This window comes from Podarcis erhardii (genome assembly GCF_964252035.2).
Source record: "Podarcis erhardii genome assembly, chromosome: 6".
Lineage (NCBI taxonomy): Eukaryota > Metazoa > Chordata > Lepidosauria > Squamata > Lacertidae > Podarcis > Podarcis erhardii.
In genome coordinates this window covers 83,134,236-83,153,426 of record NC_138510.1, presented here as the reverse complement: position 1 = coordinate 83,153,426, position 19,191 = coordinate 83,134,236, and the positions used below count along the sequence as shown (strand labels likewise).

Here is a 19,191-nt window from a genome sequence, read left to right as displayed (position 1 = left end):
GAGAAGATTGGGAGCAACTAACAGTCTCACTGACCACCCCCCCTCCTATGAGTGTATCCAAATTGCTAGAGTATTCATTTGAAAAGATGGTCCAAGGCATTCACAATTTTAGAAAAATCCAAACATGCAGTACATCTCTTCTGAAAACAGGGAACATGAAGTATATTCTGAAATGGTTAAGGTATACTCATATTGCCTAGTTAGTTGAAACTTTGCAACAGTTTCTCACACATGTTTACCTCATGCATAGGTTTGGCTCACGGCAGAGGTATAAAGAAACCCAAGTCAATTTCCTATACTCGCCAAGAACACCTGCCTGTCAGCAAAAAAATAACATGTCTGTGCACACATATGTGTGTTGATTTAAGTAACTGGCAAAATGGAGCCAGCTGACCTTCTTTCAATAAACTGATAATCAGATCTTCCAGCTCTTTAATTCCCCTCCCCCCCAAAAAACACACACAAAAAGTAGCTACAGGGAGGGGGTTTGGACTGGGACTGCTACGACAGAGGAAGAGTTTGGACTTGATATCCCGCCTTTCACTCCCCTTAAGGAGTCTCGAAGTGGCTAACAATCTCCTTTCCCTTCGCTCCCTACAACAAACACTCTGTGAGGTGAGTGAGGCAGAGAGACTTCAGAGCCCAAGGTCACCCAGGAGGAGCGGGGAATCGAACCCGGGTCACCAGATTACGAGTCCACCGCTCTTAACCACTACACCACACTGGCTCCTTTAACCCTCCCCCCCCCCCAGTTTTCTCAGTGAAAATGACCCTCCCCCCCCATTGCTATTTGCCTTGCTGGGAGAAACCTACTGTGTTTGATGGGGGAAATGGCACAGGGGAAAGGGTTAACTGGGCTCCAGCACTGGGGTCCTGATATGAATCAGGATAATCTGCAGCTCAGTTTTATCAAAAGAAAGAAATCAAAGAAATGGGAGATTTGATCGCAGATGTCATTTGGAGTTCAACACTGGGCATCACAGTGCTAGTTCTAAGATGTGGGTGGCGCTGTGGTCTAAACCACTGAACCTCTTGGGCTTACCGATCAGAAGGTTGGCAGTTTGAATCCACACGATGGGGTGAGCTCCCTTTCCTCTGTCCCAGCTCCTGCCAACCTAGCAGTTCAAAAGCACACCAGCACATGTAGATAAATAGGTACCACTGGGGCAGGAAGGTAAAAAGCGTTTCTGTGTGCTCTGGAACTCGTAATGGCCCTCTCTGGTTTCCATCACGGTGTTCCATTGCACCAGAAGCGGTTTAGTCCTGCTGGTCACATGACCCGGAAAGCTGTCTGTGGACAAATGCCAGCTCCGTCAGCCTGAAAGCGAGATGAGCACCACGACCCCATAGTCGCCTTTGACTGGACTTAACCATCCAGGGGTTCTAGAATGAGGAGGATGGAGAAAATATTAGGAACATTGGTCATATTTCTGTGATGACCTCTGCTTTTGCAGGGCTAGCTTCAAGGGGCACAATGAGGGCAGCTGAGTCAATGAAGGCAGGAACAAGATCTGACACAACAAGCCTTTTAAAAGCATGGGTCATAGCAGAAGGGGAGAGTGCCACTGGGACTTCACTTCAGGCAGGAAAGTGTCTCAGTCCAGCACTGCATAAGATACACTGAATACAGCATTTGTCGTTCAGGAGTCTCTCTCTCTCTCTGTGTGTGTGTGTGTGTTCGTAAATAAGTGAACTGCCATACACATATTATCCTAAAAACACACATAAATAATATCTGTAGATACATGTTCCTGGATGCAAAAGGGAGTATCACCCTCCCACAAATCCATATTAAACAAGCATGCTGAATTCCAACACACCAAAATTCAGCCTAATGCACAGGTTCATTTGTTCTGTGCTAAATCACTGGTCTCTTTTATGAGATAAACTACATGCTTCAAGTTAGGTACAAAAATGTCCTGTTTCCAACTTTTATCATAATCAGTGTACCTTGGGCTATGAGTGTACCAAATTTCAGCTTTCTAGGTGGCCTACTAGTATTTACCTTGTGCCCCCCATTTCTAGGGGGAGAAAGCAAACAGATTTTTGCATGGTCCAGAAAGATATTTATCATATGGGGATGCTCTTTGCTAACCCCTAGAGACACACAGCTGTCACATTTTCAGACGTTTCTGGTAATCGGGGTGTCCTGGATTATAGAATTTTCCAGACATATGTCTGAATGAGTGTAAAAGAGCCCCACTCACCCCCATTTCCTATAAATGTTCAGCTTACTGGGATTGTGGCTCGGGGGGAAGTGGTATAAATAAGCAGAAGCTCTTTCAAAGCGGGCCAAGCCCAATCCAGGCAAAGTCAAGGCAGGTCACTTGCTTAAAATCAAAACCCCGGACAGTTCCCAGTGCCCCTTGCTGAATGAACTATGGGAGGGGTTATTTCAACCAAGAACTGAGGTGATTTGAGGCCTTGCATAGGCTGCTAGAGCTTATACTGGATTTTGCCACATCTCCTTGACATAACGGCTATGCTGACTTACCACGTCCAGGTTTTGTTTTTAAAAACATGATCAATATATATATATACACACACACACAAATTAATAATCATAAATAAATAAGAATAAAAATGTGCACCCAACCACCAAGACCATTCCTTTGTAACTATCCAACCTCCCAAAATTTCAACACCTCTTGCAGTGGTTTGACCCCTTTCCGTTTTAACAGTACAAATTCCACAAAAACCTTCCATATCTCTTCGAAATCATTTCTCCTGCATGTTCTCCATCTTGCCTTAACGGCACGTGTTAATTTATCATTAATAGGTATATCCCACACCTCTCTATACCATTCTTCCATTTGATATTCTGCTTGCCCCTTCCACTTCCCAGCTATATTAATTTGTGCAGCTGTCAATAAATTTGTGAGCAAGTCCTTCATAGCCTGCGAACCTTCCACCCCATACTATGTCCAGGTTTTCAGGCACCGGCTTAGTCTACACTATGTGCACCAAATGCACACATTTTAGGGTTGCCCACCAATTATATCGAATAGCCAGTTGATTAAGAAATTGTCTTTTAACTGAATAATTAATTAAATATAACCACATTTGCATATCACTAAAGCCCTAGTAGGTGACTTTTGGGTGTGTTGGAGGAAGCAAATACAACTTGCAACTTAAGAAACAAAGACTGGAACCCCAAACACATTTACTCGGGAGTGAGACCCACTGAATGCAACGGGATTTGCCATCACTCATAGAGTTGAACAAAAGCGAAAGGCCAAGTTGTTGTTTACCACAACCAACGTAAAATAAATAAAAAGAATCAAACATAAAAGGAAGTATCCCTTTAAACTGCAACCTCACTGAATAAAATTGACCATCACCAATCGGTCTATTAAAGCTTTACAGCCAATCCTATTCATGGTTATTCAGAAATGAGTCCCAGTGGATTGAATGGAGCTTACTCCCAAGTCAGCTGCATGGAGGTTTCTTCCAAAAAGTAGAGATCTTTCCCAGTTAGCATCTGTATAGGAATTGCTTTTGGATGTTTTTAAGTGTTTTATTGCTTGTGCGTTTCCCTCCCTAGGCTCCTTTGGAAGGAAGGGCAGGGCATAAATTTAATTGACAACAATTGTGCACAGGATTATAGCTTTACTAGGTTAAAATATCCATTAAAGTTTAAATTCCTAATATACAAGGGCACACTCGCTTTGGAATTTGTAGATAATGGAAGAGCTCTTCAAATTGCTGCTGCTGCTGCTGTGTGCTTTGTGGTACAGAAATTACTTGCATCTTTGTTAAAGAGAAGTTGACAAACACTAAGTGCTGGGAAGTATTTCCATTGCACACTGCACTCTCTCAGCAGTAGCAGGCAAGCAACAAAGTTGATTTATTTCCATCAGCATCCAGACGTAATGGCTCAAGAGGTTAATATTGACCAAGGTTATGCTAAATGCCCATCAAACCACATACCAGATCCAATATTTCTTTTGAAGCAGAGTAATTGAAAACTGCAAGCTCGCTGTGCTACCTTTTTAAAGACTAACCTTGCTTCCTTTGCCTTCTTTGTAACGTTGCACGTCTAACTGCCACTCGCCGGCTTTGCTGCATCATAAGCAATCTCTCTCCAACAAGAAAAATGTCTTTCAAGTACTCCCTTAATAGAGAGAGATGGTGTTTTGTTTTTTTAATAAACTAACCTTTCATGCTTAAAAATGACCATTTCAACACCGAGGGGAAAGATTTATGGACATATGCCTTGCTTTTAACAAGCACATAAAGAAGTTTAAGATCATCTCATTCACAAAATTAAAACATTGCTCACATGTTATTTATGAAATTGTCTATTCAGAAATAAGTCAGGGGTTTATTTCCCCATACTAAATAAACTGAGCCAGATATGAATCCTGTAACACTTAGAAGGCAGGTTTCCACAATGATCACCCCTGTTTTCATGAGTCTTATAATCATGTCATTAAAATAAAACACTGCAGGCAATATGTGTGTGTGAGAGAGAGGGGGGGGGTGTCAGCACCAAAGCAGCTTTCCCGCCCTATGAACAAAAAGTCTGATTATAAGTTTTTGACCAGCTAGGGTTTGTTTTGTTTAACTCCAGTTAACGCTGTTGATGTTGCTTGGTCTGTGAAACCGCACATTAAAGGTTTTAGTTCAGATTAGCCAATTGTGATTATTGATTTGGGGCCGTTTCATCTATTAATATAGCACTGTGGAGAGCTAGTGTGGTGTAGTGATTAAGAGCGGTAGTCTCATAATCTGGGGAACTGGGTTCGCTTCCCTGCTCCTCCACATGCAGCTGCTGGGTGATCTTGGGCTAGTCACACTTCTTTGAAGTCTCTCAGCCCCACTCACCTCACAGAGTGTTTGTTGTGGGGGAGGAAGGGAAAGGAGAATGTTAGCCGCTTTGAGACTCCTTAAAGGGAGTGAAAGGCGGGATATCAAATCCAAACTCTTCTTCATCTTCTTCTTCTGGAAGCCATCCTAGCTTAAGATATTTTGCTGCCTGAAGCAGAGGACCAAAAGATACACCTCCTCAGCCCTCCCTTTGCCACGCAAGGGCCAACACTTTAACTTCAGAAAGCCTCCCTGGGCTGCTTAGACATCAGTTCTTGCCTTCTTCTCCCTGCTTCCCACTTAAATCCTGCTAAATTGGTGGAAGGACCATAGCTCAGTGCATTTGATTTGCATACAGGTACAATCCCTGGCATTTCCTGGTAGGGCTATGTGAGACCTCTACCTAAAACCCTGGAGAACTGGTCTGGTCTATGTAGAGAATACTGAACTAGAGGAAACAATGATCTGACTAGGCGTCAATAAGTTTTTTAATGTTCCTGTGCCTGAACATTAGAGAGCCAGTGTGGTGTGGTGTTTAAGAACCAGGTTCGCGTCTCCGCTCCTCCACATGCAGCTGCTGGGTGACCCTGGACTAGTCACACTTCTCTGAAGTCTCTCAGCCTCACTCACCTCACAGAGTGTTTGTTGTGGGGGAAGAAGGGAAAGGAGAATGTTAGCCGCTTTGAGACGCCTTCGGGTAGTGATAAAGCGGGTTATCAAATCCAAACTCCCCTTCTTCTTCTTCTTCTTCTTCTTCTAACTTTGCTGTGGGGCACCTGGAAGAGAGTCCCAGATGTCAAACATGAATATTCAGGCAGGCTCGTGTGGTGAAAAGTGACCCTTTTAAGTAATCCCGTCCCAATGCAATTTAGAACTTAAAAGGTAAAAGTACCAGTACTTTGAATGGTGCCCAGAAACAAGCCACTTCACCCTGCCATATGGTAAAGTTGACCTACAGGGGAAGCCATTTCCACATGATAGTGTATCTCCAAATAATTTCCAGAATATTTTGGATCAGCTGCCCTGAACTGTTGTGGTGTTCAGGGAGCCGCTTCCCATTCCATGTGTTCCACATTAATTATAGGTAAAGGTAAAGGTACCCCTGCCCGTACGGGCCAGTCTTGACAGACTCTGGGGTTGTGCACCCATCTCACTTAAGAGGCCGGGGGCCAGCGCTGTCCGGAGACACTTCCGGTCACGTGGCCAGCGTGACATCGCTGCTCTGGCGAGCCAGAGCCGCACACGGAAACGCCGTTTACCTTCCCGCTGGTAAGCGGTCCCTATTTATCTACTTGCACCCGGAGGTGCTTTCGAACTGCTAGGTTGGCAGGCGCTGGGACCGAGCAGCGGGAGCGCACCCCGCCGCAGGGATTCGAACCGCCGACCTTTCGATTGGCAAGTCCTAGGCGCTGAGGCTTTAACCCACAGTGCCACCTGCGTCCCTCCACATTAATTAGCACCTGTATTTATTTCTTAGATTTAGCACCATAAGATTTTGGGGCAGTTCACAGAATAAAATACAGGATAAAAAAAGCCAAGAAAATAAATAAAACCAAACAGCAAAACAACCCCCCCCCCTTCCCACAGACACATTTCAAAGACTATAGAATATGAATCAGCCAAAGGCCCGATTGAAGAGGAATGTTTCTGTCTGGCACCTAAAATATATATAATGAAGGCACTAGGCGAGCCTCCCTAGGTCACCACACTGTTTGAGTAAATGATGAGACTCCATCCCACTTTAATATTATTATTTATTTGATTTCTTTCCTGAACTTTGCCATGTTGTTGCCATGCCTCAATGAAGAGTGAAGGTAGCTTGAGAAGAAGCCAACATGATTTGTCCAATCCTAGGCGTGATCTTCTCTGAGATTTAGTAAGCCAGTTGGTCCTTTGGGGTACGTGCTCGTGTTAGCAGTATAGTTGCTTCATCTATTTTCTTACATGTGCTGATCACCCATCATGGAATCCAAGGTGGCATAAATCTGGTTTCTAGGTGGTCATCCATCTAGGCTCTGTCTAGACCAGCGGTTCTCAACCTGTGGGTCCCCAGATGGTGTTTGACTACAACTCCCATCATCCCTGAGCTCTGGCCTTGCTAGCTAGGGGTGATGGGAGTTACAGCTCAACAACATCTGGGGACCCACAGGTTGAGAAAAGCTGGTCTAGACCAAGATCTGCTTAGCTTTAGCAAGCCTCATATACCTTCACACAATATCCTGGGTTCTCAACCTGTGTACTCTGTACAAGGCTGATCTTAACGTTGGGCAAGATTCCTGCATTGCAGGGGGTTGGACTAGATGACCCCTGTGGTCCCTTCCAACTCTACAATTCTAAGATTTGAAGGTACAAGAAGAAAAATAAGATTTAAGTTTGACCATTTTCTTTCACTTGAACGTTTTAAGATTTTTGCTTATTGGGGTTTGTTGTTGTTTGAGAGATTGGCATTTGTGCCATACTTGATTTCAGATCAAGAAAACATCAGCCAAAAGGATGATCAGCCATCATACCTGGTCATCTAAATTTTCAGTTTAGTCTAATGAGGAGAATATAGCACATCAGTAGATTGGCTATAACTAGAAGGAAATCTGTACAACAGGAACTGCCAAAGCAAATCCCAATTTATTTATTTTAAAGATTGTTACAGCATATTGGGTCTCACATCCCTCAGAGCTGATGGCAAAACACCCAAAATAGACACAAAGAGGCACATATCCAATTGCCAGCCTACACCTTATTAGAAGCTTATCTAGAGCTGAACACAGCAGAAGGAGAAAGAGGAAGCAACATTGCTGCCTGATGTCCCAAGACAAAAAGTCTGCTGTATGGCTTGATCAACAAGCACACCACATATGCTACAGAGCTGGGATCCACTCAGACTAGAGGCCCTGCTCTGGTGTAAGCATCAGAGAAAATGTTTCCTTTCATAGGGCCCACTCTGCATCATCCCAGGTTCAGTAAACACTGACCTCTCTTTTTGCCCGCCAGGAAGCAGGCTGAGCTGAAAACAACATGGAAATGGGGAATTAACCTGCATTTTTTCCTAAATCAAATAGTTGTGGTTTCTACAGTGTGACAGATTTCTAGAATCAGCTTGCAGGGACTAAGGAAGTGTTCTTTCTTGTGTGTGCTTCCATGGGACTCAAGCTTGCTATTCTCATACTTGTTCCTCAGAATTTTCATCAGACTCATAGGGAGACAGAAATGTCCAACGTTGGCCCCTGTGATTGGCAGATAAGATCCAAAATGTATGTTGAAGGGGGAGGCCAACAGTTCCCTTGCCCTCTAAAATTCAGGAGGAATTTTGAGTTCAGGAGGAAATCCTTCCCAATTCAGGTTTGACAACCAATAGTCCCTGAGCATGAGCAAAATTCACGGAGTCATCCAACAAAAAGGGAAACAACGTTGGGGCCACAGTGCTCAAGACACTCAATATGTTATCTGTCTTTGCCTCGCACATTAGAGATGGGCCATCAGGAGAAAAACAGAACCACTGAACAGAATGTTGGGCGATCCCTGATGAGATTGGAAATGAGGAATGTAAGACATGTAGGTCACAACCCTTGCATTTCCAAAAGGACTGAAACTGAAGCATCAGAACCAGCCATTGCTGGTCTCCTAGCTTTGAATTGGTGCCAGTTATATCATATCATCTCAGAAAAAGGTAGAATTATATATCTCAATCTTTAAAAGGCTGCACTTGCTTTGCAGGATTCGTAATGCATCTTTCAAAGGAGTGGTACAAACCACAGTAGTTTGCCACTGAAAGTGCCATCAGGTAGTTTAGTTTAGAATGCCAGAGCATTCCCGGTCTGTTTCGCGATATGTCCATTTTTCCATCAGTACTCCTGTCTTAAAGTTGTATTATTACTTTTCTCTCTCTTTTTTTGCCATGTGAACTCAAGAGTACATTCCAGGAAGATTTGGACATGAGGAATCCAAAGGGTTTGCTGCTTTTCCTTTAGAAGGCAGCGACGACGAAAGTGTGACAATCTCAATGTTTGTCCGAACACGCAAGCCTTCTGGCTTGTTGCTGTCCCTGAAAAAAGGCGCAATCCTATTTCTTAAGGTTTGGTTGGAAGGTGGGAAACTCCTGGCATCAGGCCTAAGCTCTGACAAACTCCTTGGAACACAGCCTGTGAATGATGGAAATTTCTATTTGATATCCTTAAAAATCAAGCCAAACAAGACCGAGCTATTCCAGTCTTCACAGAACCTGGGCTACATTTCTATTCCTGTAATAAAAATCCAGAGCGGTGATATTATGTACATCGGAGGATTACCCGACGACCAAGAAACCCATGTAAATGGTGGCTATTTCAAAGGCTGCATCCAAGATTTAAGACTGGGCAACCAACCACTGGAATTCTTCCCTGTCACGACTTCATCAGATTCTGTCATCAGAAACAGCACGCTGATCAACATTGCCCCAGGCTGCATCGGAGACAACCTCTGTCAGGTAAGGATGCTGTTTCTCAAAGTGCCGTTTCCATGTTTGCAGCAAGGAATTCTCTTTTGAACTAGCAGTGCTCCGAAAACAGCATGTGACAGTAAGAATATCTGAACACGATATCCGAAACAGGCAGGTAAGATCAGGTTTTTGTCAAACAGCCCCACACTTTGCGGGCGCCGAGACCGCAGAAACATCTGGGAGGCTGGAAGGCCCGGCGCTTGAATGGCAAGGTAATGATAACCAGTTAGCAAGCCTGCTATTCATTAAGGGCAACTTGAACTCACTGTAGTTTTTCAAACCAAAATATTCTCATAATTACTGTAAAACCAGACTTTCGAAGCAGGCTAATCACATGGTATGTTACGGGCATTTGGGCCTGGCAATGAAGCCTGTAAAAATATTAAAGAAGAGAGGAATGTTGTATCACCACACAAATACAAAGGCAGCCCCTATGTGGGTTGGATCTACCAGAAATCACACGGTCCTCATTTAACATTGCATAAAAAGTAATGGATTTATAAACAAATGCCATCTCTTACATATGTGCAAATACAAGTAGGCTGACGGAATGTGTTCTAATGTCAGTTGTGTGTTCCTGTACAATATGTTTCATATGAAACAGCTTTTTTCTCTTAATGTCGCAAGCATTTCATGATTTATTTATTTTTTAAAAATCACTTACAATCATGCTGAGCACTTTTTCCTGTGCTTACCCTTCTTTCAACTTATTATCATTATTAATGTATCATTTGCCTTTCATGCAAGCACCTCAAGGCGATGTACAATAAAAACAGTTAAAAAAACAACAAAAAAGCAAATACGTTTAAGACAAACTAATTTAGCAAAAAACTGGACACCCATGGCACAGGCCCATTCACCCAGTTGGGAAAGCTTGAAACAAAAATGTTTTCAATTCTCCCCCCCCCCCGAAAAGTGCGGATGATGGGCTCCTGTTATATCTTGACAGGCATGCTATTCCACAGAACATACCATCATCCCTTCAGAAAAGACTTCAAGAATGGCACATTTTTCCTAATTTACTCTCACGTCTCCTAGACATACGAAGCCTCAGAGAGAGGCACCAACTGCCTAGCCCCTTCTCCTCTGTTCTCTTCCATTTATAGCCTAATGCTGCTCTGAAAACTGAGAACCAGTTCACGCATGCAGACATCATTTGATTTCTCACAATTTGATTATATGCTCATGTCGACTTGCCCCAGAATCTATGAATGGGCTCAGTTGAACGGCAAGGGATCCCCAGACCTCTTTGTGAGGATTGATCTGTGATAACTCATTCACACGTGTAAATTGCCATTTGACACTGCAGTCACCACACAATCAGCGTGAACCAGGCCTTGGTGATAAAGTAGGCAATATCACATTATCCTGGCTTCAGTTCATAACTTACAATACTACTGCTTCCCACTGAAAGTCTCCTTTCCCCTTCTACTCAATCTCTACTCCCAAACATTCGTTTTTCCTACTGGATGTCCCAGGACCAAACCTAGAGAGCTATTTTGTGCATACCCTTCAACATTTCTCCAATGAAAATGGGGACATCCGATGTTGTTGTTGTTCTTGTTGTTGTTGTTGTTGTTGTTATTACCCGCCCATCTGACTGTGTTGCCCCAGCAACTCTGGGCAGCTTCTAACATACACAAACACATAATAAAATATTAAACATAAAATAAAAACCTTCCCCCAGATGTCTTCTAAAGGTTGTATAGCTACTTATCTCCTAGGCTTGGGAGTCACATGACTCTATACTCCCCAACATTTATCCAATGAAAATAGGGATGTCCTAAGGAAAAGTGGGACATTCTGGGATCAAATCAGAAACTGGGGGGGCTTCTGTGCCCCTGGAAAATAGGAATACTTGGAAGGTCTGCAATCTCTACTCCCAAACATACCTCTAACTTTTCTTTTACTGCCGGCTGTCCTAAGACCGAACCTAGAGAACCCTTTTGTGGGTTCACCAAAAAGCCAACACAACCAGCCTGTGGTCCAACAAGGAAGAAGGCAGGAAGATGCAAGAGCATCAGTTGTCTATATTAGCTGGGAGTGATTCTCCATTGTTTCAGACCAGGAATCTGTTCCAGGCTTGTCTGGAGTCACAAGGGATTGAACCTGGAATCTTTTGCACTGAAATCACGTGCGACGGCCTTTTGCTAAAGGTCAGGCCTTGATATGCAGCAAACCTATGCATGCTCAACACTCTCTAGTCAGAAAGGCCTTCTTTGTAATGTGCATTCTCTACAAAGGCTCTTTAAAGAGGAAGGTTTCAGGGCACCACCAGATTTCGCCAAGAGTTGTTTGCAAAAACATTTCCCATTCTTATTTGGCAAAGGATTTACTTGACACGCCTCCTTTCCTCCCTTTGACCACTTTCGCCTTCAATCATCTCTTCTTCTCCTTCATCTTTTGATATCCTTTCTCTTAGGACTAAGTCAAATGGTCTGTTTAAGTGGTTTTCGGAACAAAATAAATATATCTTATCTAAGCTTGTCTGATATAAGGTAATACAACTGTGATAATCTTATAGAATCATAGATTTGGAAAAAAATTAAAAAGTCAATTCTGCCAGGCAGGAACATTTTCCTTTTGGTATGTCAGAAATGTGCTTTTGCAGTACAGACCACTACAGAAAGAAATTGGATTGCAACCGTGCCTTAAAACAGTAAAGGAGCCCTATAAAACCCGCAATTATCCCAAAAGAAATTCAGTATGCTGTATGATGCCATCCCATGTTGCTGGTTCCTCACGATACTTAGTGAGTTCCCAGACAGCCTGAAAATGATTGGCCCCAATCCAGAAAAAGTCCCATTAAAATTGAAGGGGAAAACCTAGTCATGAATAACTGACTAGTCTTATAGCTTTAGGGTTGTGTCCCAATTGTTCTAGTGAGAGTAGACTAGGGTTTTCCAAACTGTTTCTGGAGCAGGTTCTCCAACTGTTTATTTTGGACAACTCCCATCTTCCCAAGCTAGTAGGACTAGTGTCCAAAAACAACTGGAGACCCGAGTTTGGGAAACCCTGGAGTAGACCCACTGAAATTAACGAAACCAAGTTAGTCATGTCCATTGATTTTCAGTGGATTTCCTCTGAGTAGGACTAGCGTTGGATACAACCGCTAGCTATGATTAATTGAGACCATTAATCCTATAGAATACAGACAGCTGCCTTATGCTAAGACCATTGATACATCTGTACCGTTATCAGTTGGGGACTCTAGTTTTGACTGGAGCAGCAGCCCTAGGGAGGGGATATTTAACCCCACCCCCATCTCTCCTGTTTTCCTTATCTAAAGTGCCCACAATTGTATTTGGGCACTTTTCCAGTACAGTGGTACCTCAGGTTAAGTACTTAATTCGTTCCGAAGTTCTGTTCTTAACCTGAAACTGTTCTTAACCTGAAGCACCACTTTAGCTAATGGGGCCTCCTGCTGCTGCCGCGCCACCGGAGCACGATTTCTGTTCTCATCCTGAAGCAAAGTTCTTAACCTGAAGCACTATTTCTGGGTTAGCGGAGTGTGTAACCTGAAGCGTATGTAACCTGAAGCGTATGTAACCCGAGGTACCACTGTAGGCATTTACAGCAGCAGAGCATGTTTTCATGTCACTTTTTAAATGAGGAAAATGAGGAAACATGACAGAGCAGTGGGCACAGGAAATAATTCAGCTTCTTTCTTTCTCCCACAGCCGCTTTCCTTGATTGCCTTGCTAGAGATACTTGCTTACATTTGTGTTTTTTAAAAAAATAATATTTATTGAAATTTTACAAAATCAAAAATACAAAAATGCATAATAAAACAAGAAACAGAAGAAAACTCTCAAACAAAAATACAAGATACAAAAAACAAGAAAAATAGAAAAATGGAAAATAGAAAGTTAAAACAAATCCATTTTTTATAACTTTGAGCTCATTAACTTGTTTCTTTGACTTCCTCACACCTCCCCTTTTTGTATTCCCATTAAAATATTCAAATCAGCAAATCCTTACCCTCTTTCATTTATCTTAACTCTAAATCTTAACATATTGTAACCCTATAATTTCACCAAATTTTTAATTCATTTTTGCATACTCTTTTTAGCTTTTGTTGCTAGTACCACTTATTTTCAGTCCAACATCATTTTAACATTCATTAATTTTACAGTGTTTCTGCAAATAATCTTTAAATTTCTTCCAATCTTCTTCCACCAACTCTTCTCCCAGGTCTCGGATTCTGCCAGTCATTTCCGCTAATTCCATATAGTCCATCACCTTCATCTGCCACTCTTCCAGGGTGGGTAGATCTTGTGTCTTCCAATACTTTGCAATAAGTATTCTTGCTGCCGTTGTTGCATACATAAAGAAAGTTCTATCCTTCTTTGGCACCAATTGGCCGACCATGCCCAGGAGAAAGGCCTCTGGTTTCTTCAAGAAGGTATACTTAAATACCTTTTTCATTTCATTATAAATCATCTCCCAGAAAGCCTTAATCTTTGGGCACGTCCACCAAAGGTGAAAGAATGTACCTTCAGTCTCTTTACATTTCCAACTTTTATTATCGGGCAAATGGTATATTTTTGCAAGCTTGACTGGTGTCATGTACCAGAGATACTTGCTTACATTTGACTCCCCTCTCTCCTCTTTAGCCGAACCCCTGCCAGAACGGTGGCGTTTGCTATTCCATCTGGGATGACTTCACTTGCACCTGCCCACCAAATACAGCTGGGAAAGCCTGTGAGGAAGTAAGGTGGTGTGAACTCAGTCCGTGCCCCCATGAAGCCCAATGCCAGCTGGTGCATCAAGGATTTGAATGCAAGTATTCCCCTCTCCCCACCCCTGAAAAACCCTAGCGCCCAGTCCCCATCTCCTTAACTTTGAGGGACTAAGGCAGCACAGTGTTAATTTTTTTCACAAGTGTTTCAGGCTTTCCCAATCCTTGTGATGTATTTATTGGGGCATTTGTTACTGTACCACTCTGAAGTTGAGTGTTTCTTAGCAACTTCATTCGCCTTATACCGCAGGAGAGAATTTGCTAAGTGGTAGCGTTACCGGGTGCAAAAACAGCTAGACATTAGGGGGACTGAGGCACTGTGCAGCCACTACACTAGAAAAACACTGTTAAGGTCCCTTATAAGAACACTGGATAAAAATCCAGTCATTTATCCAGGCATCTCTGTCGCCTTTTCAGCACCCGCTAGACCAAAGGTGGATTTAGGGCCGCATGACTCATTCCACCACACTGGGCACTGAGGCTAGAGGGCACTGCAGGGTTCTGCAGGATGCAGGTGATGCTGTGGTCTAAACCACAGAGTCTCTTGGGATTGCCGATCAGAAAGTCGGCGGTTTGAATCCTCGCAATGGGGTCAGCTCCCATTGCTCTGTCCCAGTTTCTGCCAACCTAGCAGTTTGAAAGCACACCAGTGCAAGTAGATAAATAGGTACCACTGCAGCGGGAAGGTAAACGGCGTTTCCGTGAGCTCTGGTTTCCGTCACGGTGTCCCATTGCGCCAGAAGCAGTTTAGTCCTGCTGGCCACAGGACCTGGAAAGCTGTCTGTGGACAAAAGCCGACTTCCTCTGCCTGAAGGTGAGATGAGCGCTGCGACCCCATAGTCGCCTTTGACTGGACTTAACCATCCAAGGGTCCTTTACCTTTTTTGCGGGTGCTGAAACTATGACATAATGAATTGAGCAGAACTCTCTCTCTCTCTTGATATATATCCCTCTATCACCATTTTATCTCAATCTTCCATCCATATACCAAGAGGGAGGGTGTTTGTTTGTTTGCATTTTTAATGGCTATAAAAGCAATCCAGGACACTAAGCTATCTTGCCAGTATATAAAGGCAAAAAACAAAAAGTTGAATAAAATGTAATGTGCTTGACTAAGTACACCACTTCTAGATGCTTAATGCCTTTTGCTATCTCTACACAGGTATTGCCAATGCAATTTTTAGCGGCAGGAGCAGTGCAATATTTTACAGAAGCAATGGGAACATCAGCAGGGACCTCACCAACATAACCTTTGGCTTTCGGACTCGGGACTCTGACGTAATCCTGCTTTATGCAGAAAAGGAGCCAGAGTTTGTCACCATCCGCATCCAGAATGCCAAATTGGTGTTCCAGTTGCAAAGTGGCAACAGCTTGTATACGCTGAGCCTGGCTAGCTCGCAGCCGGTGAATGATGGGATCCTGCACCAGGTGACCTTCTCAATGATGGAGCCCTTATCTCAGTCCTCAAGATGGCTCATGGATATAAATGACAAGGAAGACATCACAACAAGTACGGTTGCCACTGGAAACCTCAACTTCTTGAGAGAAGAGACAGATATCTACCTTGCTGACAAAGCTTTTGATAACCTGGACGGGCTCAGAGGGTGCATGAGCACTGTGGAAATTGGTGGCATCCACCTCTCCTACTTTGAAACCATTGATGGCTATATGAAGAAACCACAGGAAGAGCAGTTCCTCAAGATATCTGCCAAGCCCGTCGTCACTGGCTGCCTTCCACTGGACGCTTGCAGCTCAAACCCTTGCATGCACAACGGGATATGCGAAGACTTCTACTCTTATTATAGTTGCATGTGCGCCGAGGGGTGGACTGGAACCCACTGCGAAACCAACATTGATGAGTGTGCATCAAATCCCTGTGTGCACGGAAACTGCAGCGACAGAGTCGCAATGTACAAGTGCATATGTGATCTGGGGTACACGGGGTCGAGGTGCGAAGAAGACATTGATGACTGCCGGGGCCATCTGTGTGCAAATGGAGCCACCTGTGTTGACGAGATTAACGGCTATTCCTGCCTATGTGCCGGGAATTTCACTGGAAGGTTTTGCAGGTACTGTCCTGAAGCCTGATGAAGAAATTCAGCCGCTACAGTATCAGTTGCTTCCGATCTCTTAAATGAGGCAGGGATTAAAAGCTGAACAAACCCCTGGGTTAGCAATTGCACTACTAAGAGTTGCATGGTGAGGAAATCAGGTAATGTCGTGGGCACCCTCAGTCTTATAACTGTCCATCATTGTGAATGGTGCTTTGCTCCCAAATAAGTGTACATAGGACTGGTTCTTTTCTAATAGCGTTTAAAGCAGGGTTTCCCAAACTTAGGTCTCCAGTTGTTTTTGGACTACAACTCCCATCATCCCTAGCTAGCAGGACCAGTGGTCAGGGATGGTGGGAATTGTAGTCCAAAAAAAATCAGCTGGAGACCTAAGTTTGGGAAACTTTGTCTAAACAGATAGAGATTTAGCATTGAATCAGAACTAATGGTAATCAGGTTTTCGTGGATTGTTGTTTGTTCAAATTTAGTGCTAAATTTGTGGGTTTTCCAGGGGAAAGCGGCAGGGCGAAGGCAAAGCCATGCAGACTCATGTCTAGAGAGAAGTGCATAGCAAAATTTGGAGGTGTGAATTTCAAAGGATAGCTGTGTTTCAGCTCACACATTGCTTTCAAAAGTGAGAATTAGGTAAGTTGACATTCAAATCGTGCCCCAGTGTTTCTCAAACCTGCTGTTTGACTACATCATCCCTGACCACTGGTCCTGCTAGCTAGGGATGACGATGGGAGTTGTTTGTCCAACAGCCGGGGATCCAAGTTTGAGAAACACTGTCCTAACCAAACCTGATTTCTTCTCCATCCCTACTTACAAGCAAACATGTACAGTGAGGGGGGGGGGGGGAGTATTTGATCCCCTGCTAAATTTGCACGTTTGCTCTCTGACGAAGAAATGACCAGTCCATAATTTTAATGGTAGGTTTATTGCAGCTGTGAGAGACAGAATAACAACAGGAAAAACCCCAGAAACCCAGAAGACAAAAGTCAGAGATTGAGGTACAAAATAATAAGGGGAAGTGATTTTGTAGGCTTACCACTGTTGTTTCGCTTTAGATATATACGGCTACCGTCTACAGTGTGCGGGAATGAGATCAAAAATATTACCTGTTACAACTACGGCAACTGTTCTGAGCTCCAAGGACTCTTGGAATGCATGTGCCTCCCAGGCTTTACAGGACGGCGGTGAGATTATTATAATAATCATAATTGTTTTCATATCATAATTTTTTTCATGCAGTAATTTGACTCAATAGAAACAGGAGCAGGGTCTTTTTTCAGCTGGAACTCACCGGAACTCAGTTCTGGCACTTCTCAGAAGGGTGCCATTGCCATTTTAAGAGAAGAAGGGAGCCGTTCATGGCGAGTCCCGGCATTTATTTTTCTAAAAAAAACCAGCACTGTATCTCCAGTCAATCCCGGAAAACGTTGGGTTCTAAAAAGAAACATTAGGTTCGGTTAATCACTAAATAACCCTTCTCTTATTTCATTTGTAATTTCATCAAAGCTCTGTATTCTGGAACAAAAGAAAACTGGAAAAGCATGTCTAAAAACAGGGTGTCAAAGGGTTGTAGTCTAGACTCTAAAATGCTGTTTTTCTGTGTGCGGGGTGGGATTTTGATTGTTATTATTTGCATGAAACATCCTGTACCACCAGTGCTTTTCTTCTTTGAAAAAAAGGTGCCGGTAATGCATACCCTTGAGTGTCCCCAGAAGAAGAAGAAAAGCACTGTGTACAACTGATGTGGTAAAGTCCCAGGAACACTGAAACGGTGCCTCTGCTGCTCAGCACTGACTCATGGGCAGAGACCCATGAGCTTGGAGGCAATGCACATGTGGCACTCCTGCATAGAATGGCTTCCATTCCTATTCCTATTTACTTTGGCACCATGCAATGATCCTTTCCGGTGAAGTTGACAAGAAGCCCTTTGTGCATAGGGGTCTTCACCAAAGCCCTGGGCTGGGCAAAGAGACCACTTCGTAAAGTCTTGCAAATGCCCCCCGCCCCCTTGTTTGGGAGATATTATTTGCAATATTCCAATTCCATCTGGGTAGACACAAATACAGATTAAGTAGTCAGAACCCAGTGTGTGGGAACATGCAGCCCTCAACACTTTCCCCCCTTCAAAATAAGTACCGTATTTTTCGCTCTATAAGACCACAAGACGCACCTAGTTTTTGGAGGAGGAAAACAAGAAAAAAAATATTCTGAATCTCAGAAGCCAGAACAACAAGAAGGATCGCTGTGCAGTGAAAGCGGGACATTTTTAATGTTTTCATATGTGTTGGAGGGGCAACCCAGCCAGATGGGCGGGGTATAAACAATAAAGTTAATTTATACCACCGTCTCACCTTTTCCATTCACATTAGTGAGTAGTTGGCCCATGTATTTACCTTTTTTAAAAAAAATCTTGCAGATGTGAAGTGGACATCAACGAGTGCACCTCTGACCCATGCCTCAATGGGGGCCTCTGCCAGAACCTGCTCAACAAATTCAATTGCATCTGTGACTTGAACTATGCCGGCGATCGCTGCGAGATAGACGTAAGCGACCTCTCCTTCTTTGTCTCTCTCTTGTTGTGGCAGAACCTCTTTCAACTTCTCTCCTACCTCATTCTGCGCATGGATGACGACCCAGCAGTGGAGTGGGGGGAACAGGATGACTACTAAGCAGTCAGATTGGGGGCGTCATTTTTAAAGCCGTCAGAGCACAATGGAAGATTGGCCAAACAAGTACAGCTAGGCTGGGAATCAGAACAGCGAGGGTAGCCATAATCACACGCTGATTCTGTTTCTCTAACATTTTGAGCATATTTAAAATGTGCATTATTTGGTGCCCTGATTCCGATGGAGAGAGGCTGTGAAGTAGATTCTTGGTGCAGTTCAGCTTTTAATGTGAGATGAAAGCAAAACATCCCTAAAGCAAGTTTTTGATATTTCAAAAGAATAGCTGCATCTTTTTTTTGCTCTGGAATTGCTTAGCAGTTGGGAATTGAAATACTTCCCATTTGTATAGCGCTTTCCCACAAAACTGTGGCTGACAACATAACTATTCAAAACCTGTTAGGTATGGTTGTAATCACAGTATCAGTAAATACAGAAAATGTT

The 19,191-nt window shown here is 43.4% G+C and overlaps 1 protein-coding gene across 1 annotated transcript in view; it reads left to right on the top strand.

The window, feature by feature from the left end:
- CRB1 (crumbs cell polarity complex component 1) overlaps nt 1–19,191 on the top strand; it is a 138,925-nt gene that overhangs the window by 99,778 nt on the left and 19,956 nt on the right. The window contains exons 7-11 of the mRNA XM_081866237.1: nt 8,715–9,268; nt 13,897–14,066; nt 15,188–16,090; nt 17,140–17,268; nt 18,501–18,627. Coding sequence (XP_081722363.1) covers nt 8,715–9,268; nt 13,897–14,066; nt 15,188–16,090; nt 17,140–17,268; nt 18,501–18,627 — 1,883 coding nt within the window. The remainder of the gene's footprint in view (nt 1–8,714; nt 9,269–13,896; nt 14,067–15,187; nt 16,091–17,139; nt 17,269–18,500; nt 18,628–19,191) is intronic.